The 27,691-nt window shown below is 37.7% G+C and overlaps 1 protein-coding gene across 12 annotated transcripts in view; it reads right to left on the bottom strand.

Moving 5' to 3' along the window:
• Positions 1-27,691, bottom strand: part of LOC134528123 (calcium/calmodulin-dependent protein kinase type II alpha chain) — a 349,589-nt gene that overhangs the window by 230,049 nt on the left and 91,849 nt on the right. For all 12 annotated transcript variants that reach the window (XM_063361420.1, XM_063361422.1, XM_063361424.1 and 9 more), the window contains exon 2: positions 9,955-10,049. In XM_063361420.1, coding sequence (XP_063217490.1) covers positions 9,955-10,049 — 95 coding nt within the window. The remainder of the gene's footprint in view (positions 1-9,954; positions 10,050-27,691) is intronic.

The following is a 27,691-nucleotide window of genomic DNA, read 5'->3' as shown; positions in this document are numbered from 1 at the left end:
TAAAAAAAAAATCGTCAGCGAGTATTTTCGTACCTTGACAGCAACTTGCCGTTACCCAAAGGTCGTAATTCCACTGAGTGTGGGTTTTCAGTAATTACTCGCTCAGCGAGCAGAAATTCCATGAGTTGCGTTGTCGAGTCTCTGAACGAGTGGCCAGTTACCTCTTCTGCGGCTATTTTCTGTTGGCACCTCGTCGCTGATTTGGATAAGTCCGAACTCACTTTCAAAAAAGCTTACTTCTGAGGCTAAGTCCAACATTCAGCTCGGTGTGGCGTCGGGCGGAGTGATGTTCCTGGTGACGTGGTGACGTGGTGACGTGGTGACGGACAGCGTGACGGCAGGGTGACATAGTCGGGTGTGAGAGATTCCTCTTCCGCAGCTACGAAGACTTTGAGCACAACAGGCTAACCGTGGCCTTTATATACTCTACACCTTGAGCTGTTATCCACTTCGTTGTCGAACCATCCAGAAGCATGGAGTTAACTTCACCACCTCCAGAGGAGGAAGGAGGGGTGATAAGGTCAGGTGACAAATCGCGTGGTTCCCCGTCCACCCACATGACTCAGGCGAGCCTTGAGATAGCTGTAGATGATGCATGCCGAAGTGTTTAGGACACCAGAGATGCCTCGTTGTTCTGCCGGTAGTGTCACGTTCAGGGGCTAACTTACAGAACATCGTCGAAATCATGATTCCGTTGCGGACGGTGAAAACAAACCGCAGCAAGTTTACAGTTATGGCCACAGAAACATTTCCAGTATTTAAATTCGTATTCAGTTAGACATCTGAAAAACTGTACATTAAGTATAGAGAGGGGGCAAGATAATATATTTTTTTGCCCCGGGACCCTTGGTTTTTCTCGATAATCGCATAGTCATTTCGCGATAGGCTAAAATTAAAATACATATAAATTTACGCTGCTTTTGCCATTGACTCACTGATCACATAGACGACTCTGGGCCAATGAGAAAACTATCAACCAAAAAAAAATCTAATCACGGGTAAACCAGTTAAGATGACTCACGAGTCTGCAGCCAATTAACTGGCATTATTTTGCCGAGTGTACAGAGGACAGTGTAATGTATCCTGAAGGTAATTGAAATGCGAATTTTTCCGGTCCCTATATATAACCAAACAAAATGTTTGTTGATATTCAAAAAACAAAATAAGATGCACGTAATCATTGGCCAGCTGGATTGTTGTTTGTGTTTGGCCTTCGTTATTCAGGTTGGTCACTCGTGTCATCAAACGATTGTCCCAGTTTCAAACGTATATTATAACAGTATTTAGAACAAATAATACATCAAATTGAAGGTAAACTAACCTAGTTTTTTTTACAAACGTCCAATATGTGCACCTTCAGTAATAAGGCACACATGCGACCTAAAGTCCAAACCTTCCTACACCTTGGTTAACACGTCCGGAGTAATTGAAGCAATAGCGTCTTCAGCTCTGTGTTCTCAACTTTGGCAAATAGTTAGGTAGCGGTGGAACATGGACACGATTTTTTTATAAAGCCCTGAAGGAAAAAATCCCTTGGCGTTATGCCAGGTGAACGCGGTGGCCAGCGAAAAAGAGCTCTGTCGTCCCGACCATTACGACCAATCTAATGGTCAGTGACTGCGACATTCAACCACTCTCGTTCAAAGAGATTCCAATGGGAAGGGACTCCATCCTGTTGTCAAATAAAGTTTACAAGTTCGCCCTCTATTAATTGGGGAAAGAGCCATTCTTACGCGCTGCGAGAGAATACAACAAAGCAGTACTCGCGCATGTGCTTATCTAAAACTGTTTAAGTTGCTCTTTAATTATGACCTTGAACTAACACTCGACAACGATTACAGTTGATAATATTAAATTTTTTAACTGGAACATTCTTTTATGGACATACTGTACATGTCATTGAATAATATCTCGCCGGTACACTTAAAAAGGTCATAAAAAGAGCATAGTGCAGCAACCATATTAATTTAGGTACCAGCAACAGAATGATATGTATACAGAACATACTAAACCATTGTGTTTATTTAACATTCTCGTGTGTTGCAGTAAACGATTTTATAATACCGAAAACATAGCCACCAGCAAAATTCGCATTATTTTCTGGTACCAGGCTAAACTTCACACACTTGTTCCTAAATAATTCGAGGTTTATTGTAACTGGCTGCTGACACATTTTACGATCCGTACGGATAGATTACGATTGGTTTTGTTGGCCTTCGGAACGATGATAACATGATAACATTAAAACGCCATTCACATGGACAGTGGTGTGAATTCCAGCCTGTCGCTAAGATATAACGCGAATATAAACGGTCTGTATGGAATGCGGGTACCGAAATTTGGTTTCTACAAACATAATATCTTTTCTAAGTGTGCAAATTACTGGACAGTCTGTTTCATGTAACTTGCCTCAAATTAGATCAAAAGAAGTTCCAGTAGTACTCATTTCCCAAATATCACTTTGGAACGAAAAAAAAGATGCTTTTTTAAGAACACTGAAAATATAATGTTGACAGACAAACTGTTTACAGAAGAATTATGTAACAACCCAAACCTCCAACTAGCTCAACATTGGTCTGAATTGGACATACATAAAAATAATTAAAGAATTTGTTGGGTTAGTAAATACTGTTCAATTTCGTCCAAAAGTTGCTCTAAATGATTCATGATGAAAATTAAGTCATTCGAGAGCAAGGAATGATATTTTCTTCTTTTATTATCCTTGACCGAAAATTCATGTTAGCACAAAGGTCACCAACTTCCGACCACAAAACAAAAAAAAAATATGATCCTTCTATAAAAACATTACACTGCAAATCAAGAAAAAATTAACTTCATACGGTAGTCCATAAAATCACTAAGATTTTGAAATAAACATAAAATATTTACCAACCAGCCCAACAATTAATAATGACTTTAAAAGTTTAAATCACGTAAATTAACAGACATACTTAAAAATAGAACTAATGAAAAATAAGCGCAAAACAACACATTGCTAACATAAGACTGCCTCTGAAAAATATAATAGCCCATTCTTTACTTTGAAACCGAAAGTATAATCTAGTACTGAGAATAATAATAATAAAAAACATTGTAAAATTATTATATATTATTGTAAACTTATTGTATATATTTTATATGTTGAGAGCTACAATGTGCAGAAAATTGGCGCTAGATTTGAGGAGCGTCATTTTGGAGACTAGTAACTTGACGCAGACTATAGCGAAAGCGAAGTGTTAGCGGCTGAGCAACAGAACGCTGCTGGAGACATGGAGTTAGGAATTGTGTGAAGTCACTTTTCAAACTCCCCATCGCCATATTGTTTCGCCAAAAACAGTGCGGAAATGGTGCTTGACCACTTCGAACATGGCTAGTAAGTAAGAATTAGAATCTTCGTCATTTAAGAAAAAAAAACAGTACTCTCATTTTAAAAAGGGGCCTTTTAAAACTGTTTCCACAATGCAAACAACTGCACTTCAGCCATCGTTTTGGGCTTTAAATAAAACCAATATGGCGCAACAATGAGCTTGAATTATGGGGCGGGGGGTAGAAACTGCTTCACGCACACTTAGCATGCACACGTGGCCACCCCCTGGTTGGAGAAAGGTCACATAGGGTTCTTGCAGAGGGGCTCAAGGGCATCCGAACCACTACAGAGTCGGAGACGACGGAACTGTCTCCTGTCCTCGGCTGGGACACTGCAGCTCGCCCGCCCCAGAGAATCGACCAGCTCAGCTCGCCGACTGCTCCCGGGTGGGGATGGGGGGGGGGGGGGGGGAATGCCACAGCACCGGGGAGCACCGGAGACGCCATCCGGGGTTCCAGAGCCAGATGCCACTCCCCGGGTATTTCTGACGTGTAACATCTCATCTCTCGGCACACGGCATTTGGCAGGAGTATGTTTCGTCGAGTGGGAACGCAGGTCGCACGGAACGAAAATGTGACACAAAAAGGTGGCGGACCCACGTGTAGCAACATAAACCCGTACGTAGTCACTTTCGTAAACATTATGGGTGCATACCAAACGTATTGGTGAGCCAAAATGAAACTTAATTTGTATTTGGTAAACTAAAAATAGTCATAAAATAAAAACGTAAATCTCAAATTTTAAAATAATTAAGAATACTAGCATCGCTTGCAGAATGTCAAAGGACTCGGTAAGCCGACTTCCGTAGCGTACGTAGTCAGGACACCGGATAGCTTACGGTGCGAGGGTTTCTGGGATCGAATCCAGGGTAAAGCAAAGGTGTACATTTTTGTAATTGTTAAAAAATTGGTCACTAACTTGTCGAACCTGCCAAACGATATGGAATATCAATATGGAATAAAAATCAAATGGTTGGCTGGCTGGTGATGAAAATCACGGTCCAGCCAAACATTTTTAATAAAAAAAATAAATAAATAAAACTAATTTTAAAAAAAAGGTCGCACAGTTGTAGATTGCGCGCTTGTTGACATCAAGGGACGTGGTTCTAGCCTCGCCACTAGAATATATTTCTTTTTACATTTTCTAATAACTAATAATATTAAATAATGATATTGAATCAGCTCGAAATAGTTAAAGTTTATTTTTAGGCAGTATTTACAGACTGATTTCAGCCGTTTAAGCAAAAACAAATATAAAATATATTCTTAGTGTTATAACATGCATTTTAAAAGGTTTCAGGTTAATACTTTAGTAATGCCATAGACTTTTCACTTCTAACGTGTGCGGAAACTTTATTGTATTAACTGTTAAACGAATTTTAACAAGATGAACAGTAATTTAATAATATTCCTCGTCTAAAATCAGGTTCAAAGCCAGGGTATTGGATTTTTTAAAACATTTTTCGGTTTTATCGGAGCCATTTCTAATACATAGTTTTAAATTTCTGTTCGTTTTTTTGCTGCCACATGCCGGTATGGTGGCAAGAGACGTTTACGATTCAGGCAGCGAATTCTAGCGGCAGGTGCAGAAAGTAAATGCGTGATTAGCGTCTAGAAATTTTGGTATGCATTTCAAAAGCGAATTATTACGTGTACATGCAGAAATTTCCATAGCCATGTGTTGTAAATATGTACGGTTAGTTTTCTTGTAATATTACACATTATTTCTTGGCAACTGCTTTCCAAAGGAATCTTCTTTAAGGGGCCCGCTTCGTCAGGGGTGTATATGGATTAGTGAGGCGGGATGATAAGCGCGACGCTCGCGCCTCTAAGCGCAAGGCTCTGAAGTGGCGGGCAGTCTTCTCGTCGTCACAGAATAACTGTGAAATTTGAGCGGTGACCGTAATACTATATGACATACAAATTAAGATAAAGGTTTAATGCAAGTCCCGTAAGTGCTTTCAAGAATCTGTACTGGGTGTTTTACGCCTACAAACTCTTAAATGCTTTTCGCAAACATACCCCACTCGTATATCTTGAGTAGTTTTCAAATCGCGTTGTTTTTCCTGAAGCTCTACAGGGATCTGGTGAAGTGGGGGAACCCCAGGGCGGAGGGGAGGCAGGTTGAGTGTGCGTGCGTGAGGAGGAAGATAACAGCAACGAAAACGATACCCTTGTGACTGAAAAAATTCTCAATGGTTGCTGTCGGCATGACTATCCGTAGTACCATATGCTTGTTGGGGGGAACCAGTTTGGAAATGTACTGCTCATTACCGTCACGCGAAATTCATGGCGACCTGCCGCTCGCAAGATGCCAAAGGAAGAACACTGCTGACATGTGCACAAACTAACACAACTCGAATGGGTTTCCATAGCACTGCGTTCGCGCACATTTGTACCTAATATGAACACGGAAACAATATTTTAAAATATATTTCTGGGTTTGTAAAAATATATTTGATCATCCAGCCATGGTTTCGCAAGTCTTTTCCTTGTGTATCTGCATAAAAATAGTGTTACAAACGTATTTTTAACAATATTTAATTATGGAAAATACGTCATTTATTACAAACATTACTAACCAATATAAAAATCAGCTGTATAAACAGACGTAATGTTCAATAAAGATTATGTATATACTTTCAGAGACTTATTTCTACAACTCGATTAAGTAATAAAAGGCAGGAAATACATTTGTTTAGCAGCAAAGTAGGAAATGAAAATATGAAAATGTTACTAACTAAAATTAATTTATTCAAAAACCAAAATTAAATCAATATTGCCAATACATCACAACATGCAAGAAATAACCTTGCATATAATTTTAATTAAATGCATTATTTTGCGTTCAACTTATTAATTTTTTAATACTTCATCTACTTATAATAATTCTTGCATATTTATTGTATGGTACGCTACTTCCGATTAAAAAAACCCGTATACGTTAAACGCTTTTGTGATTAAGTTTCTCGTCTGTTGCCTTAGCTGCAAGCCGAACCATTATAATGAATCATTCTACACCCGTGAGATTGTAAAAAAAGCTAAATATGTATTAGTTAAAACAAAATACAAGTATTCTGGGTAACCTAGACATTTGTCCCGAGCTCGACGTCCCTATGCCGAAGGTCAGCTACATGGAAGATCAGCAGCTAGCATAGCTCAGTACGACGACGAGACCGTTTACGAAATGTCCATGGATTATCAGGAAAGTCAACAACTTGTTCAGATACTTTGAGCCTCTCTTCAAAATTCGTTTTAAATTTGTTACCGTTAATACCTGGAGGTGACTTATCTTCCATGTTCTACCAAGCAAAGCAAACTCTAAATTAATTGCTAATTGAGGTACCTATATTTTAACGCAAAATCCAAGAGCGAATTTGGTTACTTTACTCATGCTAGGTTTTACAAAATTTTGCAAAATTAATTAAATTAATCAAAATCTGGTCTATTTGCTGTTCCCGTATGCAATTAACTTGGCGAATATGACGATTTTTAAGTTAAGTTAACATGAAATACTATAGGATTTTCATGCGCTGTTTAGATAATCGTGTGTGTAGTTTTAAGAAACTGTCACTTCACGCATATATATAAATATATATTCAATTCTTCACGTAATTAATGATCTAAATGTAATGTTATGAATGTCGTTCATTCGTTTCGTCTTTCTGTGATCCGCCGTGCCGTTACCTTGTTCCCAGATAATGCAGCAACTGGACTCCAGCAGATACAATGACAACAGAGCCTTCCTTTTCAAACCTCCTATTCAGTCATCCCCTTGCTTCTTCCCTTTCCCCCCCTTCCTCAACGAGCTCAGATATTTCGCTCCGCCCATTCACTCGCTGCAGAACTTGGCCAATAGCCCAGCGCGCTAAAAGTTTTTACTAGGGAGGCCCCTTAAAATACAGAATATATATATTTTTTTCAGGGCCCCACGTCGTCCCTTTTATTACCGACGCTTGCCATTCAAAATAGAATCCTATGGATTATAAAGTTAACATAATTTATTATAATTTAAATGCTAAAATCATATTTAGCTATTTAACTTTTAGTTGATTATAATGTAACATACAAACAATAGTAAAAAAAATATATAGAAATTTAAGTTCCCGGTTGTATTAAAAACGTTGTTTTAAATTATCAAAATCTCAGGGAGAAGGCCCCCTAAACACCTTCATGCCTGGGGGCTTTGCGTCTCGGTACGACTAATCCCAAAAATATCAGGGTCTCGCGAAGCCTAAGACTGCCACTGGATGCCTGACTGCGTTTACGTATTCCGGATGGCCAGTGTTTTTGTAAGCATCCAAATATAGAAGAAGCCAATTTAAATGATCGGAAAAAAAATTTGTCTTGCGAATTTATTTGAAGTGCCTCAAGCTGTTACAGTGACTATAAAGCATTTTGTTAACAAAAAATAAATTAAAATCTGTTGCACTCAAGTCTGTAAAAATTAGCTACCTAAAATTAGTTTACTAAGAAAAATTAATTTTCTGGAAGAAATAATTATTCATATTAATCTATTCATTAGGATATTTTTAAGATCCAAGTTCGCATGGAAAGTTTCGCTCCAAATGTTTTTTTAAAGGGCGCCGAAGAACAAAACAAACGAGGTTACAAAAGTTCCGGAAGTTCCAATTACGGGCGACGTAGCAATCAGGCCGCTATTCTTCGCAGACCAAACCTCAATCAAGTCCCCCCCTTAACGAAGCAGCCAATATATAAATCCATCAAATTGCTTTCAGGGAAGTGGAGTTACGTATACGTGTACGTGTAGCAGAACTCTCACCAAATCTCTTTTTTTTTTATATTTCATTCTCTGCAGCAAACCACAAAATTGCGAGCTCTTCAAAACCTTCTCTCTCTCTCTCTCTCTCTCTCTCTCTCTCTCTCTCTCTCTGTCTCTGTCTCTCTGGTCTCTCTGCGATACGATATGAAGTGAATTATGAGGCACGGACCGAAAAAAAACATATGAGCGATACCCTCATGTTTCCACGCCGCACGCCAAGATTGAATGAGTCGGAAAGTTTATTTAAATCCCCCGACTGGAAGATAGGTATACCTCTCGAAGAAGGAAAAAACAAACCTACATTCAAACAACCAGTGAAATTAACGAAAGCTAAAAATAACTGAATAGAAATAATGGCAAGAGAACAGCACATTTTGTACACACTCCCCGCAGAACATCGTTCTTTTATTATGTCTATAGGTACGCATGTGATCAGCGAAAAACAACAACAAAGTACTCTATCGGTAAAAAAAAAGACAAATTTTCTTTTTAATTTGCTTCCAATATTTATAAACAAGTTGTAAGCCACGGAAATCAGCCTTTTCTGTATAATAAATATTACGTTTAACAATGAATAAAAAAAAACTAATCTGAGTATCATTTAAAATGCTGATACATAGTGTACTAATGCATTACTAACCACACTAGCGTGTGGAATAGACTTCAGTATACATAAAAAAGAACATATATATATATGAAGCCCCACCCAACAGAAATAATCACCGAGGAAGCCAACATGTCGTAAAAATGTCACCATGATAACTAGTTGTACACTTTATAGCCGTGTGTCGCCTACGAGTTTTAGGAGTGGTCCTCGTGTACATTCAACTCGTGTTCCAAGTGTGGGAGAATGGGTGTAAAGTTAAAAAAAAAGACTCGTTGATGAAGCTTTAACAAGTTCCTCGACTTGCAGCTGTTATTAACGTTCAAGAAGACCAATCAAATGGACACGAGAGTGGGATATTAACCATTAGCATATTTATAAAGGCAGAATGAAATTGCGTGGCAACTTCGAAGGCTAGCAACCATTTCATATAGTCAAAACTAAAAACTAGAAATTTTGGTTGCATTGGTTATCTACCTCACATCAAAGAACGTTCCTGTTCCAGAGTTAAACGATTTAACCACTACTACTTATCTAAGGTTCATATAAAACATTTAGGTAAAAATTGTTGGGAAATGTGTTACATAAATGGCCAACAACTAACAGTTATTAAGTACGAAATAAAAGTTAGTGTTAACAGTTATTTCGTTACACGCAATACACACTTCAGACTTCAAAATTTCGATATGTAAATTTTCTATTCTTTCAGTTCATCTTACATACCTGGAATACTTTAATCTGCAACTGCGATACATTAAAAAAAATAGGGGCATAATTTGAATATACCTGCAGTAGGTCGTTGTAAGGTCATTCATTTTGTTTTCAAACAATGGCATTCTTACAGGTAACCAATGACTGCTCGCTTTTGTTTAGACTGCTGCCTCGTGACAACACAGAGTGTGATCTTGCCATTGTTTCGATTCGAGAGAGAAAGAGAAAGAAAAAGAGATAAAGAGAAATAGGAAGAGGCGAATGGATGAATGAGAAACGATATTCCACCTGCTGTTTATCGGTCGACGTTATTTTTTCTAAATATGCTACAGTTCCAGCTCTGTAAAGACGATCAACGCTTAGTCAAAATACCCTATAATTCTTGTCACACTGATAAATGGAAAGGCACAAAAGCGAAGATCGATGCCTACATTTTTTTTTATCTTAAGGCGTAAAGAAAATGTGCCTCTAACTGTTCAGGGCCACTCACCTCTTGCAGAGAGCTTTTTGGTGTTGATGATCTTTGCAGCGAACTCTAAACCCGTGGACTTCTGTACACATCTTCGCACCACAGAGAAAGCACCCCTGGAACAAAAAAAAATCCATTATCGATATTTAATATCAACATATCTTATCCACGCAAGTTGTCGCCTGTCGACCAATCGACCCAACATCACGACTTAACGTGTCATGACGTACTACCTAAAGGTTAATCTTGGCTCGTATCAAAGTGTGCCAGTCATCACCTTGGTAACCAACGCGTCTGTAATAAATCTACGTATAAACGCCTTAGATATGTTCTCCTTTTATTTATTGAAACTCGTTTTATTATTTTTTTTTACGCTAGAAACTATACTATACGTGGTCGCAAACCACGACGAAGAAATACCAGCACCTGTAACAATCCAAGGTTACAGACACCTGTATTTTGCGAAAACTTTTCGTCTCAAAGATACTTCTCAAAACTGTGTAGCTTGTTCTTAATGTTATGGTTGGAAGAATTATGTTTTAACATAGCATTGTTACAGTAAAGTCCGGTGAAATTACCGGCCATTTATAATATAAATAGTTACAATCATCACTGACACACTGACCGACTCACTAACATACTCTGTGATGCTGTATGAATTTTGTTTTCGTGCACTTTTAGTGTTACATTTTAATTGCTCTTTGCTAACTAGTTCCTCCTAGAATTGCTGCTGAGTCTGGGGCGCAAAGATAATATGCGTGGGGGCATAGCGTTATATTTTGACAAGGCCGATAGTTTCAGCATTTATCACTGATAAAGTACCGAGCCGTGGCTTAGTTTGCCACGTTTTGATCGCGTATATCTGTTTAATATAATTCAAAATGTTGTTGGCCTCCACTTGCAAATATGAATCTACCAACCACTGTTGTGTCAATTTTCCAGCCCAAATGATTTATGAATCGAATCCAAAACAAGGAGAATACTGAATGACCACAGACAATTAACACGCAATGTAGTTCTCCAAGAGGTTCTTAATTAAAAACAATTTTTGTCAAATATTTTTTATCATTTCATATATATAAGAAATAATTTTCTTTTCCACAATATAAAAAAAATTGAATTTTTGATAAATATTTTGTGTATATTAAATTTAAGTGTTTGTTATATTCTTCATTTTCCAACGGGTGCCTTAAGTGCCCTACAACTAACTAGTAACCAACGATAAAACAAGTTGTGCAAAACATTAACAGGCTGTTCAGCAAAACCCACAAACAGAATTACCTGATATTCCCGTGAATTCTCTAGGATTTTTTTTTAAATTACCATTGAACAAACAAACAAACAAACACACACACACATATGAATATGAAACACCCAATCTAGATCTTTGCTCTACTTCCTAACACTGCCAGTCACAACGTAGTGACGGATTATTCAGTTACAAGCACAGTTAATGGGTTAGAGTAGTTGGGAATAGCCGAGTTTCGCGCGGGCTTCAGGTTGTGGATGCGTTCAATGAACTACCGCCATCTAGGATTGTAACGTCACGGCAGCCATCTTGGTTGACCTTTGACCCCAGGGGCCATCTTGGATGACATCACGCCCGCCATCTTATATTCCGCCATTCTGGATTCTAGAACTTTCCACCACTTTGAATTCTAGAACTTACCACCATTTTGAATTATGTCACAGTCACCATTTTGTATTCTATAACTTTCCACCATCTGGAAATCAAGCGTCCCACTCCCCGAACGGTGCAATTTTCGTTAAGGCAACCATATTTTAAATCCGTAATTTTCATCTAAAAATCTAGAATATTTTTATAAGTTTATAACAAATTATTTAAATACAATTTTCATAAAAAATTAATTTAAAAAACGCACTATGTCATGGAGTCCTAGGTTCGAACCCGGTGAGGTAAAAAAAAATGGTGATGGCTCGTTTATCCACGGAGGCCACCAGCAAGACTGACCCCCACCACTAATGCCAAGGAATATATTAACATCAGCCAATATTGTCTCATGGCGACCATCTTGTTTTCAATAGTCAAGATGCTAGTGTCACGTAGTACAAACAACGAGAGATCGTTACTGCAATATTATTTTAATTTTTATCCGCTAGTGTGCATTAGTATTCATTGCCATGGCGTCCGCCATCTTGTCGGTCGTCTGGACCACCATCCTGAAAATCTGTAATTATTTAGCTAACAATTCAGAACAAATTCCAAAAATCATCATAAAATAAGCAATTAACTGATTGGTTCGATCGATTCCTGTCCTTGGTTTGATTCCTGAACGATGCAAAAAAAATATTTTAGGTAAAAACACATATTTAATAAAAAATACCATAAAATGACAGGTCCATGCCTATAGTCATGGTATATGTTATGCCTTTAAGGAAAAGATGCATACATATGAATCAAGTTTTAATTTTGTACGAAAAATTAGAATTACCACTAACTAATAATACACTTAAAAATGTGATAATATCGTGGCTTAGTGGAAAAAGTTGGTAAGTCCACTTTTTTGTGAAAATGAGTTAACTTCACAGATGAAGTTGTAAGGGCAATATCTTCGCCAAGAAAACGTTTAGAAGTCCAAAAATGAATGGTTGTGGACGTTTTCTTCTAGCTTTATATCGGCAAGTCCATTATAACGCTATTCTAGGAAAGCAAAACTTGGTAAGTGAACTAACAGTCTTTTTTACAGAAATTGGACTACCGACTTTTTCCACTAAGCTTTTGAATAGTGTCTGCTGACAACTTATTCTACGTAAATGTAAAAAAAATCTTAAATATGACTGTATACCTGATAATATTTATGTTGAAATATTCTTCAAAAGCGGGCCTTAACAAAATGAGATCACCATCACTGCTATGAGCCTAACGTGTTCAAATAACTCCAAAACGGGCCGAAGAGCTTGGCAGAACATCCGCCCAGAACAGCAAATGCGATGCTGCGAGCGGCACTACAGTACCAGCAAGTCAACAGCATCATTATCATCATCGTCATCGTCATCATCATCACCGAGAATACTGAGCCACATGAAATCACCCCCCCCCCCCCTCCCTCCTCGACGTGAGCACGCCTGCTGTGAAATGCCACAATGCCATGGCACCCGGCCAAACGACTTACCGCTCGCACGCAGTTATCTCACGCCGGTAAGAATCGCCTTCACACGTGTTGGGTTATTGTATTCGTATTTTCATGTCATTACTTTTAATTATTATTATTTACTGCATCTCCGCTACAGCAAAAGCATTGCAGTGTTGTTTTTTGGTGTTAATTTTTTTTCTGCTTTTTTTAAGTGGCAGTTTAGAAATTGACATACAATTTTATTACAAGATAAAATTTTTGTCTGACCATATACTTTATGTTCACTCATAGAAGCACAACCGGGTAACGCGTAAACTCCCGTGGTTATTGCCAAAATTCTGGTGTGTCCTAGTTATGAAACATCGGTGTTTTGTAGTAGCCAAGGCGAAGAGATATGTTTCTATGTTCAGAAGAAGTCGGTTTGTGCAAACCATATTATCTTTAAAAGATTTGTGCAATGGGAGTGCATGACTTGATGTAAGTTTTTGGACATACGCCATTGCTAAGAACTTTTTCTGTTGAAGAAAAACTAATAAATAAAATAAATAAATAAAAATAAAAATAAAAATACTCAAAAAAAGATACAAAAAACACACAAAATTAAGCAAACAATTGCTGTTGTCAACAAGGATATGAACACCACAAAATATTCCGAAACAGGAATATGGTCAGCAAACAAAGAAAAAACAAAGAAAAATGTACTAAGAGAACGAAAAAATCCCCACAAATGATGACAACACAAAAATATTGAAACCCAAAATAATTCAGCACAACAGTTGAAGCGAGACAAAAAACATGACAAAACGAAAAAACAAACAAACAAATACTGTTTAGGTAAAACTATTGTATTTGTTTGTTTTTTCGTTTTGTCATGTTTTTTGTCTCGCTTCAACTGTTGTGCTGAATTATTTTGGGTTTCAATATTTTTGTGTTGTCATCATTTGTGGGGATTTTTTCGTTCTCTTAGTACATTTTTCTTTGTTTTTTCTTTGTTTGCTGACCATATTCCTGTTTCGGAATATTTTGTGGTGTTCATATCCTTGTTGACAACAGCAATTGTTTGCTTAATTTTGTGTGTTTTTTGTATATTTTTTTGAGTATTTTTATTTTTATTTATTTATTTTATTTATTAGTTTTTCTTCAACAGAAAAAGTTCTTAGCAATGGCGTATGTCCAAAAACTTACATCAAGTCAAACCATATTAATTAAGAATTTTTCAGAAGTAAAACAATTTCGGGAGGTACGATTTTTTTTTTAGCTACCAACGTTTTTTCAAGTTATCGCGAAGTCTTTACTTCTATAGTCCCATTTCCCAAATAATACTACATAAAAATCCGGGACCAAGACAAAAATGTCAACCGGAAAGGGTCAGTTTCACACACACAATGTTGATTTTTTCTTCGTTTTTTCGTTATTTATTTTAATTAAGAGCTATTTCTAATAAAAAAAAAAGCTCATTAGCTTCCTCGTATATGTTGTTCTGCCACAAATATTTTCAACAGATATTCACTAAACGAATAGGGTGTGAAAAGGCGCGCTGCTCTTAACACCAATATTGATCTACTCGCAGGGAATCGAAGCCATGTTCCCGAATATCGTTCATTTATTTTCGGAACGTTTCTCGACAATCCCAGTGAGTGCTATATCTGCAGCAACACACAACCCGGTTCCGAGACCCGAGTGCCGCCACGCTAAATTAAACTGCGGACAGTGACCACACATTCCAGACACAGTTAACGTAAGCAACGGGCGGCATTCTCTTCCCGCGAGCCGCTGGTTCAGATGCCCGGCAAAGCATACGGGACTCGAGGCTTCAGGAGAAAAAAAAACCACGCGATCTGAAAACTGCCCAATATACTTAAGAATACGCTGAGGGCGGATAAATATTTCTGTTTCCGTATTTCTTTTTTTTTAACAGTGAAAAATGGTTAAGACACGTGTATTCAGAGTAATATTTAGGCATGAAACTCCCGTTACAGATTCTTGGAAGCACTCGAGGGACTTGCATGGCCTATGCACGACGAGAAGGCTGCGCGCCAGTCCACAGCCAGCTCCCAGTTCGGACTGCTCAGTCCGAACTGACAGTTTGGACAGAATTGAGGCCCACCTGCACACGAGATCAGTCTTGTGGTTGCTGTTGCTGTTGGATGTATCGTTCCATCGTGGAATATGGAAGAAACTTTGGATGTTGCAATTGCAGTTGCACTTTTGGTTAGAAAAAGGAAGCAATCGAAGATGTCTGCCATTACACCCAGCTGATGGACTGACGGTTTGAACTAGCGAGACGCTGCTCCCACACACGGTAGTTCCGACTGTTCAGTTCGGACCGTTAAGCCAGTTCGGACTGATCTGTCTGGGGGCCTTTAGAGGCGATACCGCGCTAGAAGCACCATATAGCGTCACTCTTGTCGTCACGTCGAGCTCAGGACGTCGGACACGCTCCCCTCCTCCAGATCAACCTCAGCTCCAGTCCGTCCACCGAAGTCAGCGTCCAGCCAGAGACTTGTTCAGTATAGTCCTTTTCTTCTCGACAGAGTTTCTCAATACCTACTTTGTTTTATAGATATTTGTGTACAACAATTTTTTATTAAAAACGGTTTGCTAAAAATATGTTAACAGAGTACGGGAACAGAAAATTTCCGTATTGGTTTCAACAATTATGCGGCTATACCGATTTTCTACCTTTTAAATTCCAAAATTTTGGCTTCGTTAAAGCATAGCGTATAATTTAATGGAATGCCTGAAGTCAATAACGATTGGCTGATATAAAACGTTTTTATCCTGTTGGGAACAACTACAAATGTAATAATACTGATAATAGGCAATATATGTGGTTTTTTATCTCTCTTGTTGTGTAATCTATTTATTTAACAAAATAATATTTTCGATAAAGAAACGTTAAAGCACGAAAAAACATTTAAACCAACATTAAAAAAAGGGTGAATATGGTCAATTTACTGTACAGACCAGAGGTGTGATCATATGTTACAAAAACTGTCGCTGTATAGTTACCTTTAATTTAACATGTTGAAAAACTTTCTTGAAAGTACAACAATTTTTTTTTTACTGTTGTACCTTTAGCGCGATGAATGGCGTCTTAAATCACTGCACTGCCTCGACGGGCTTGTGCTGGAAGCATAGCTACTCCTTTCCTCCGCCCGAAAGGAGTAGCTCAAACACTCCACACCGGTGTTGGCAGGTGGGCTAAGCCCCGGGTGCCGACACCTGCTTCTTGCTTGTACTGCGCGAGCGCGCGTAACGTTGCACACCAGATTCTATTCCCCGAACAGTAAGGAAGCATCTATAGTGATGCAAACTTGAACAAATGATTATTTACTTCAAGCTTCGTGCACACTTAAAGATACAAATTAACGTCGTCGCCTTCACCACTATCAAGAGGTACGAAACTATCTGTAATATCACAAAATCCCTCAAGAAAATAAACATGTTAAATATTTAATGCAAAATATGAAACATAATTTCGATGGTTAGTTCAATTCTTACAGATAAGCCCCTGTTAACCATCGTCAATTCTGAAACACATTTCTAACCCAAACAGTGCCTAAAATCTCTTAGCCCTAACATTTAATTTGATCACTAATTACATTTACTATACAAGTTCAAAGTAAGACTGTAAAATACTCCTTATTAGTTTAAATGTGAGATACAAAATTAGAAAAAAACGAATAAAAACGTTTTTATATTTAAAAAGAATCTAATCATGAGGCCCAAAATTCACCAACAGTACTGCACATGCGCAAAGCGTTGTTTGCTGGTAAGTCGGAAACAAAACAACATTAAATCACCTGCACGTATTCAGTACGCCTACTTACACGCTGTCGGTCTTTACTACGTAGTTTTTCCGTAAAACTATTCGGGAAGGTCAACAAATATGGCTGACACACTTAAGCATACCTGTTTCAACGATAATTTAGGATAAACAGTCCAAATTCGGTAACAGGCCAAGTTTCTTCATCGCCCCCAGTAGAAATTTCCTTCTTTTTTTAACTTGATTTATTTTAGGTCGTCTTTACGTCTCTAGATAAACATACAAAAAAAAAAAGAAATTTGTTCGATTTTTTTTGCAATTAATTATATTTATTATTTATTTCTAAATAGATTATCTTGTTGTAAGCCGTGGGAATATTATTTTTTGTCTCATATTTGGGAACACCTAATATATCATTGGGCATGCAATGTTCCAATGTGACACTAAATAATAATCTATAACTCCTTGAATATTCTTATTTTGGTTATCTTATACAGCTCATTATATAGAAAATATTCTGAGGATAGTTTGTAGAAATATCAAAACTGTCAAATCTCTTTTGGCTTTACTGACTTACGTCCCTAACTTTGTGTAAATAAATTATAGCAAATATATGTCCCACATGTGACAGCTGTATAATTTTTTTTCCTTTATCCTAGGGAATATATCAGTAAATACTACAGCTGAAATTAATAATGTAATATAATTACTTATGTGAGATTATTACATTTCCAAAAAATGGTAATTAATGCATGCACATGATTTAATATAACTGAAGCACGAAAGCAACATTTCCACTCGTGACACATACTTATTCCACCACAGTATAGCATATATATATATACATATGTGTGTGTGTGTGTATTTGTGTGTGTGTGTGTGTGAGAGTGTGTGTAATATTGTAAAAACGGCAGGAGCTTTGAGGCAAAAGAACAAAGAAAATGTTTTTATTTCATATATGGATGAGAACGGCTAAGGAAACTGGAATGACAACCGAGCCTCTCGTTCGGTTTGCCGTCGGCGAAAAGAGAAAAAAAATGTGAACGAGTTTTTCAATACTCTCCAGTGATGCGTAAATATATAACCTCTCGTATTGCAAATAAACTTATAATACGAAACTCGGACACGAAACTTTACACGGAATATCTTTAAAATAATGCCGATCGTGATACATATTGTTTTTTCAACTACATTTATTCGAGCGAATCACTCATAGTTTCCGCACCCGTCGCTAGAATTCGTTGCCGGAGCAGCTGCGTCAATTATTGAATCATTTGATTAGAGGAGCGAAAGGTTAAACTACATAATAAAACGGCTCCGATAAAAGCGTAAAATCACTTGAAAAAATACTAGACACGAACTTTGGGACTTATTTTCGACAATGAAATTTATAAAAAATACTGCATATCTGGTTAATATTCATTACCTTGTTAGTACTATAAAGTTTCCCTTTGTTTTTGTGAACTTTGGTTCATTCCAACCACCACAGATGGCAGCACCGTGGTTACACATTTCCGTTCCATGTGACTTCCGTTCCATTCGCTAAATTAGTACTACCAAATGCCGTATACCGAGAGCTAGGAAGTTTACACATAAAAAATGTAAAGTCTGTACCACGTAACTTGTTGACAGTTCTTAAAAAGGAGTGCCAATGGTCTACGTATCCCTACGCTACTGTTGTTCTGTCAACAGTGTTTGGAAATAACTTATTTTGGTAGTAAATCTTCGTATACAAGCATCGTGTGATTCTTTGCGAGAGACAGTTGAGAAATGTGTGCCTCCGGCACTACTTCTGAGAACTGTCGAATTTGTGACACCTTGCATGGCACAGACTATATACGGAACAGTGGCGCATTGAATGATGGATGGAGGTTGCGGACGTGGCGAGGAAGGTGCCAAATATAGGAACTAGACTTACATGGGCTAAATAAATACTGCGTTGAGAATAAAGACATCATGGGCCGCGAAAAATAAATTTTGGAAAGAATATCAAACGTAAAGCCTCTGCAAACTCGAAGATTCAAGTATCTGAATTTAAGCCTATTGCGAAATTAATCGGCGATGCAAGAAAACATCTGTGTCTGCTGGATGTCTGATGCAGATAAATCCAAAAGTGAATGAGCGAAATAGTCAGCATTGAAGGACTCACGTTCATCGTCAGATTACATTTGGGAAAGCTTTGGTGAGATATTCCACCTTCGCACTTTTCCAAAACTTTTTCTCGGCTGGATCGAAAACATCTGTGTTTTGAAGAACATGATCACGTTAGTGGCAGAAGGCGATACAGCTCTCTGGTCACAGTTTTTCAGGTCTCTACCCTATGTGTAATGGCATGCATCATAGCCGGGTAGGTTATTAAAGATTACTGAACTTGACCGAATCAGTTCGGGAGCAAATTGCAGAAATGAATTGCATCCGTGTGAAATCGAGCCCAAGAATTCGTTCGTGATCAAGCGGGCTAGCAGCGTTCGGTAGGTGGCTTCGACCCGCTGTGGCACCGAAATGGGATAATGCATAGAATGCATTAGTCACGAAACTGGTCTCAAATTCAAACAGTACCCGAGGTATACGTACCACTTCTCCCACTGTTGTTCTGTCAACAGTGTATGTAAACAGCTTCATGTGGTTTCAAGTGCTCGTCAACAAACATTAATGATTTTAAACAGTGGCATGTTTGTTGTATTTGTAATTTCACCTGAATTGACGTATGCAGCAAGCAGGGCAGCATGGCTGGCTGGTGAAGGATTGGGCGACATCTCGACAAGACCGTGACCAGTATTTTATGAAGGAGGAGGTCCAGTATGACTATTATATAATTTTTTATGGGTAAGTTTCCTTTATAATTGAAATTTAAAAAAACAATTGGTTCTCACACTAAAATCTCAGGGAATACTACGTTCACAGAAAACAGTCCATTTTATAATTTGTTTTGTATTTAATTGTTTTAATGCTTTGCTCGTAAGTCAATTGTTTGATAATTTCGTTAAAGCAAGTCTTAAATACATATGATTAATTGTTATTTGATACATGAAACACATGTCAAGTTCGTTGGAATGACATTCTTACAGTAACACGTCCCTGCTCTCGACACAGGGAGTTAAGGGGGGTCGCTTTGACGTCACAGCTAAGCCCAGCTATCAGCCCTTAGTGCAGCCTTAGTTGATTTTTTATAATAAAAAAAGTATTGTAATTCACTTTTATTAATATAAATTATTTCCATACATGATATTTTATGAGTACATGTATTTTATTACTAAATTTAGTAGTGAATTCCTTTGTGTTAATGTTTTTCGTAGAATTTTTCAATGTGTTGTGTATGATTGCTTGGAAATCCGAGTCTACAATTGATTTCTATCCCTTATTTATTTTCTATATTTATCTTGTTTGTATTTGCATTTGTTTTATACTTGTATAACGCCAGCCTGTTTTGACTATGATTGTCGGCCGTCGCTTAATAAATAAATACATAAATCACAAAGTTGCTTTGCAAGTGACCTTGGGGGAACAGTTACCACTGGTATTACTTTTGAAAACTTGTCAAATTTGATAAATAAAATACGTGGCACAGACCATATAATCTCAGGTGCGGTAACGTGTTAAGCGGTGGGGGCGGCACGTATAAACATTGGAGGCGCGGCTACATATCACGGCACAGTATTTTGCATTATTATCCCCATACCCCCTCCCTTTTTTCCCTTGACTTCCTCCCACCATTAATAATAATTTTTATGCAAATTCTCGAGTTGCAAATGTGTTGACGACCCCGCCCGTGCGGTGCGCAACGCAACACGCCAGTTTCCTGTCAGATTGACCGATAACAGACTACACGTCAGTTTAAAAAACCTTCCAAAAAACCTGTCGAGTCACGCCATATAAATCACAGGCAGAACATTATTCCGAAGTAATTAATTGAAGAAGTTTGGTGTTATAGAGTATGTGATCACTAAACCCTAAGGATTTATTCGGAAATTTATCATAGTAAGATAATTATCATAAATCAGCAATATTTTCATAATATTTGTTTAGGAAAAAGTTAAATTTGTGGTTAATTTTTATATATTTGTTCGTAAAATAATGTACTTTTTTACACACTTGGCAGCATTACCAATAATATATATTTTTGTGTAAATATGGTTCTTACTGCAAAAAATTACATTCTGTTAGTTTTTAGTCATTAGCATCTCAACGATAAAAGAAGCTCGTTACACAAACAGCTTTTCTTCCACACGAAATAAAATGGGTTTGAACCGAGCAGGAACACAGCTTCAATTTCGCGCTGGAGTTGAAAAAAAAATATAGCCTACATAAGCTGGGTCTTCAAACCATTAAAGAAACTTGATTATCAAACTGATAAAACCACTTATAGAAAATCAAACGTGGTTTTACAATGGATTGGCTTTTCCCGTGGTATCAATAAATCGAAAATATCCTTCTTATTCTCGAGTTGACAATACTGAAATAATTTTAAAAACGATTTAACCCACAATGACTGAAGTCATTGAATGAAATTTCTTTATCGAGTTTTCAATTCATTCGTCAATTATTTTATTATATGGAATATATTTATAAATTTATAAATCAAATCATATGTATTTACTTTATAATCTAAATATAAGTAATGATACTTACTGTTAATTTTTATTACATAATTATCATATCTTCGTTACTGTTTTATATATCACACTGAAATAAGAACGCAATTAATTCTGAGGTTACTGTCGTAAACTTGTTTTAATTCAATGTCAGCAACAACAACACCAATTTTTGAATTAAAATATTTCGTACACACAGTCAAACATGCTCATGTGTTATCATTGGGTTCGATACATAATTTATTAAAAGGAAGAAAAAAAATTAATACTTAATAATTTGTCAAGTCACAGGCGGACACTTTTAGTTATAATTTATTCGTACTGATTCAACTGAAATCATGGGCACAAACAAGAAATATTGTCAGCGAAATAATTGGCGGAATTTCTCCCTTGGATGTGTGTGCACCGCACTAAACCACATCTCCCTCCCTCCCACCCACCGGGCGGTTTCCCAAATCCGGGCGGCGGCGGCGGCAAGTCGCCAACACCCGCCTCCGCCTCCGGGGGGTCGCTGCATCGATCCCCGGAGCAGACTTTCGTCCGCCCCCCCCCCTAGCGACAACTACCCCCGCGCCACACTCCCACTGAGTGGCGCTCTAAAAGCATCGCCTAGGCAATGTAAACCATCTCTTCGGCGAGGCGACACGAACGAAGAATCCCTTTGACTTATTGATGCGGAACATCTTAGCTCTCGGCGTACGGCATTCGGCGGGAGTGGGTAATTTCACGAATGGAATGAATGTAAGTCGCGTGGAACGGAAATGTGTAACCACCCTTAAATAATAGGTTTAACAAAAAAAAATAATCACATGGCGTGTCAGACCTAGCCTTAATAATTGTTTTAAGGTTTTTGTTAACCCTCAAAGATGTCATGATTTCGTGTTAAAAATATGTAAACTCTTTACCCGTAAATTTACTAAGACCCCTGGGTAATTTGTAACTAGTGCTCTTGGTAAATTTAAATTAATAATTTTTAACAGGGCTCTCTCGGATGTTTGGTGTTGACCTGAAACAACGGCGTTGGCAGCACTGATGAAGTCGGGCTTATTACATAAAGTCCGTATCTAAAATACGCGTAATGCTGTGGGTGAACAACATGTTAATGAAAATAGGTCCAGAAAACCTGTTGTTTATCGCTAGGGTCGTTACCTTGTACGCTGAGATACGTTTAAGCCCTGTTATGTAGAATCCCGTGTTCAGTATCCATACCACCACATTTCAATTATGACAGCAGTTTTAAAGGTTTTGTTTCCTCTAGATTCTTCTAATGACATAGATGTCAATGCAAAGTTAAAGTGAGGGACAAGAATCAAAATATGCCACATTAATTCCAACGCTATTTATAACATTTCAATTTTTTATCGTCTTAACATTGATTCCCTTCGGTAAGGCAGAGATCACAAAAGAGGTTTTCGAAGACCATGACAGTGTTTATTTACTGCATTGTTTCAGTTGTAGGCATTCCCAAAAACAAAACGCTAATGACTTCAGTAATTCCACTAGCGTATGTAGTATGCTTTAACGAAGAGAAATTATAAAAATTAAACGATGTAAAAAAATTGTATAACCTAAAAACTTTTGAAACCAAGATGGGATATTTCGGTTACTGTCTCTATCCCTTTAAAATAACCTCTATTTACTCGAACAAAATTATAAAATAATATCGACCCATCAATAGCCACTTATATCGATACCGACATCGAGATCTCGACATGTCGCACAGCTCTTATCGAAGGACAGCCAACTCGAGCGCTTCGGAAAGCTGCGGAGGCGTCGCGCGGCGCCGCAAACAAGCCAGAAATTCGATACCGACTAGCGTCGCTCGGTAACGCAATTCCGCGCCCCGGCGTTGCCACGTTTCCGCCCGGCAACGCAGCGTCGATAAGAAGTTAATATCGCAGCGACGTAATCGAGTTTGCGCCATTATCCCCGCGCGCCGCGTGCCGGAGATGGAGGGAACTGATTGCGAGGGAAGGAACCGGTTGTCGCTGCGAGGATCGAGTTGCCACAGTTGCGCGCGATAAAAAAAAAACACTTCGCGCCGACTGTTATCTGAAAAGAACCGATCAATCTGTAACTTAAAATAAATTACTTAAACATACTTAAATAACAAAAAAAGCTTTAAATAAAATTGTAACGAACAGGAAATAATTAAACTCGTAAAAAAACGTATCCCACCTACTTTCGCTTACAGATTACTTAATTTTATTTTTTATTTTTAGGCATAGCTCGAGATTTTGTGGTTGGGTAATGCATGGATCGATAATAACTGTGAAGTTCTAGTTCAGGAGTGTGACTATGTCCAAATAATATTAGATATTATTATTATTGTTAGTTTTCAAGACCATTCGAATAAATTTTTACGCGTGGGATTACAGATCCGGAAAGGATGGTCCAAATTATTTAGAATTATTTATCAACTAGTATTTACACTTTTACCTAAATTATAACAATCTACATGTCTGACCAGAAAAAATTGATTTTAGTTTAATATGTTCACTGTTTACTCATCCCACTGAAACTCGGTTCTAAAGTGTCTCTTTCTACTGTTCGTCTCTTAACCACAAATTCCAATCCTAACACAGCGCTTCACACTACTCACTCGTCCGCCGCGCCGCAACACCGTCCCAGATGCTCCAATCTCCATACATTTAGCTCGTTACTCGTCGCCCGCTATCGCTCGCCAAGGTGCGGGGGGAGGGGGAGGAGGTGTCCCTCACCCACTTCACTTCAATCCTGTATTGATTCGAGGATTAGCCGGTATCACCATCAGCCTCTCTCTCACCGAGGTCGGTCCCACCTTATGTAGGTACCTGCCAACGTAATCTGAGATTACACCCCCCCCCCCCCCCTCAACTTAACACTCGGGACGAGAACAATGACGTCCTGCAGAACCTTCCAGAGAGACAGCATGGCGCCACGCACTCCGCGGGACAGAAGGAGGTCTGCTAACTGGGGAGTATTTGTGTGGGGGGGGGGGGGGGGTTGGTTTTGTCAATGTAGCGGTAGAGGTAAGGATAGGCATGAGCGCTACCTGCATCGCGCCCGCTCCTTTGAGGAGGCAGGGGTTTTCCCCCAGGAATCCCACCAGGCTGGCGGACCAGTCTGGCTGGCCGGCCCTCGTCTCCAGCAGCCTCGTAACAGAATGCTAAATTACATACTTCTGAAGGTAAAAAGTCAGAAACTATTAATATTTTATGCTATGTCAAGTTACATATTTTAAACACAAAATCTTGACAGAAAGAACTGCCATGGGTAATAAATACTAGCGTAGTATTACACTGCAACAAGTTACAAAAAAAACTAAAGTGGGGAATTTTCAGTCACGTGTATATATATACATACACATACATATACACACAATAGAGCCGTTGAAATAAATTAAATGCCCGGGGAGCTTTTACATTACTTAATGTAGGGCATTACTATATATATATATATATATATATATATATATATATATATATATAGAGTAAACTTAAGGTAATCATTTCTGTAAATGTAATCAGTGCTTATCGCACAAGGCCCAGTTTATAAGCTAAGCAAGAGACAAAATATTTAGCAAATACGTTTTAAAACTCTTTTTTTCAAAAACGCAGGCATTTTCCAATTTCTTCTTTTGCGTTTCAGCTTGTTTTTTAGCCTTCTATATTTGAAGTGAAGAGTTTCGAAAACTTTTAAAGACGCAAATGTCATGTGAAAGCAACGATGTTATTTTTATTATAATTATAAAGTTTTCACTCGCACAATGAAGTAAAATAACTTTTTAAACCAAATTACTGACTATTTAATATGATAAATGATAAACTTGAACAATCAGAAGAAGTCCAGGGGAAGAACTTTGTTTTCTACTGTTTAACAATTGCAAGTTGTAGGTATGGTGATTATCGAGCTTTATAAAAGAACGTAATGTACTTGCGTCGGTTGCATGATGCGACGTTGTTTCTCTTGCGTATAGTTAATAGCCTAACTTTTAATGTTTACAATAAATTCTTTTATCAAAATATTTGTTATTTTCGTCCTACTATCATGGTTAACTCGACACTGCACATAGGCTATATAAATCACTTTTTCCTTCTTCTTTTTTTTTCGTTTTTCCACGAACTCCGCTGAACTTTCAATTCCCTTCCCGCTATTATGATCTCGGTTTCCCACAGTTTCCAGAAATTAAAACAGGGAAATTCTGGAATATTTCCCTTTTTACAGACCTTGGTACATTCCTGTACCAGTATCGTTGTCTTGATGACCTAGCTCTTGAAGTCACGTCTAGCCAAACTAAATCATATTAGATAAATACCTGTAATTTATGGAATTACAAATTAGTCAAATCAGTGTTGAGTGCGCGCGCGCACTCACACACCTACACACACACACACACACTAACTCCTTCTTGGCTTATGGGTTGAAGCCATTTCCGTGAGGATGATGGTGTGACCGATGTTTCGGCATGCCTCTTTACTAGCCGTCTTTAAGGTCGATTAACAACCGAGAGGCGTGGTGTTCTAACGCAGTATTTATATCACCACCAAAAAATTTTTTAAAGTAAATTTAAACACCTTTACGAATTTCTGTTTAGTTACATGTTATTCCAGAATATACGACTTAATATACTGCAATTTTGTTTAGCAAGCAGAGTGGCAGAATGGGTTAGGTCATGACGTATAACCCACCACCGACATTTTTGTGAGTTCAAATCTCTCCTTACACAAATTTTTTTCCCCTCAAAATTTCGCAGATTTCAATTTTGTTCAAACATATAACGACAAAATATTTTAAGGTACCTAGAATATTAAGTTTTAACCTTGTTTTGCCTAGCTTTATCAGCATACGCAAATATTATTTAGTGATATTATTTTCGTTTTTAATATTTTCAAGACTTATATTTTTAAATAGTATTTCCTATTTTAAACTATGCACAAAATACTTAATATTTATTTATACAATTATGTTAAAAGGATTTATTTTATCATGCGAAATCACCGAAGATTGCACTTAAAAAGAGCGAAAAACTAAAATCTCATAGTCTAGTTTAGAGTAGAATGTAACAAAAGGTCACCTAATTTTTTCTTTCGTTTTTATTTTTGTGGATAAAAGTGATTGCAAAATCATTTGTAAAAATTTAAAAACAAAAATTCAAATTTCTGAAGAACCGAACACAAAACTGTCTTCCCCAACACTTTCTAATGCCATGCACTTGCACTAACCATTGAGCTAAATCATACGCTTCGCATTGGGTAAATGCTATTATCATTAGTTGAGTGAAAAGTAGGCTTGCGAATAAGCGTAAGTTTATTTTTAGTTAATCGAAATTCATTTTGAAACTTTAAAAAGGTTATTCCTTAAGTAGTTCAATGTTTAATGTAGCCTAGTAGCCGTAAAATCATTGTTGAACTTTAATACCATTCAGACAAAAAAAATTAATAATTAAGTGATTGTGCTACATTTAATTTAGCAATATGTTCATTTTGTAAACTGCACAAGTTTTTTCGTACGACGAATATAATTTTTTTCTAACACAAATACATACGTGTGGATACATAGAATAATTTATCGGCATATAACGGGGAAACTTCACTCTGAATTTCCCTAGTTTCGTGCTAAACAAAGACAAGATGTTTCTTTTATTTGCTAAACGGTACTATAAATAATATATGCTGTTCCACTTTTTCACAGTACTTACCGTTTCACAAGCGTAGAGTTTAAATAAAAGTGGCTACGATTTAGTGATAAATTATGAATATTCCACGGCGGTTTAGTGTCACCAAGTTGTTTGCCTGCAGGAGGAAGTAGCAGAGAAGTGGTGGGGAATCGTTAGACCCGAACATTGCCGAGAGAGCACTTAGAATAGCATTTTAAACACTTGTCGATAAAACTGATTTGTTCCGATCGGCGAGCGAACAGTATGTCGAAATCGACATCGAAAGCTTACGATACAATAAACTAAATTTAGAATAAACCCCCAGAGCCAACCACGGGGACCAACCACAGCTGCTGTAATTTTCCTGCATAAATACTGCACCCGAACGCCAGGCCTTCAGTTGTTAATCGCCCTTGAAGATGGCTGCAACGAGGCGAGCCGAAACGTCGGGCACTCCATCATTCACACGGACGCGGCCCAAACGAAGAAGCCAAGAAAGAAATCGTTAATGTTTTGTATGATTTAAACCGGTTAGACGCAACCACCCGCGAAAGAGCGCTATCCAACAACATAATAACATTAAATCACTTGTAACTTGCTGAGCACCTAAAAATAAAACCTCTTGCCACTATGAAATCCAATGAAAATTAAAACGTAAAAAAGG

Source organism: Bacillus rossius, chromosome 1, assembly GCF_032445375.1.
Source record: "Bacillus rossius redtenbacheri isolate Brsri chromosome 1, Brsri_v3, whole genome shotgun sequence".
NCBI classification, from domain to species: domain Eukaryota; kingdom Metazoa; phylum Arthropoda; class Insecta; order Phasmatodea; family Bacillidae; genus Bacillus; species Bacillus rossius.
This window is presented reverse-complemented; position numbering and strand designations above follow the sequence as displayed.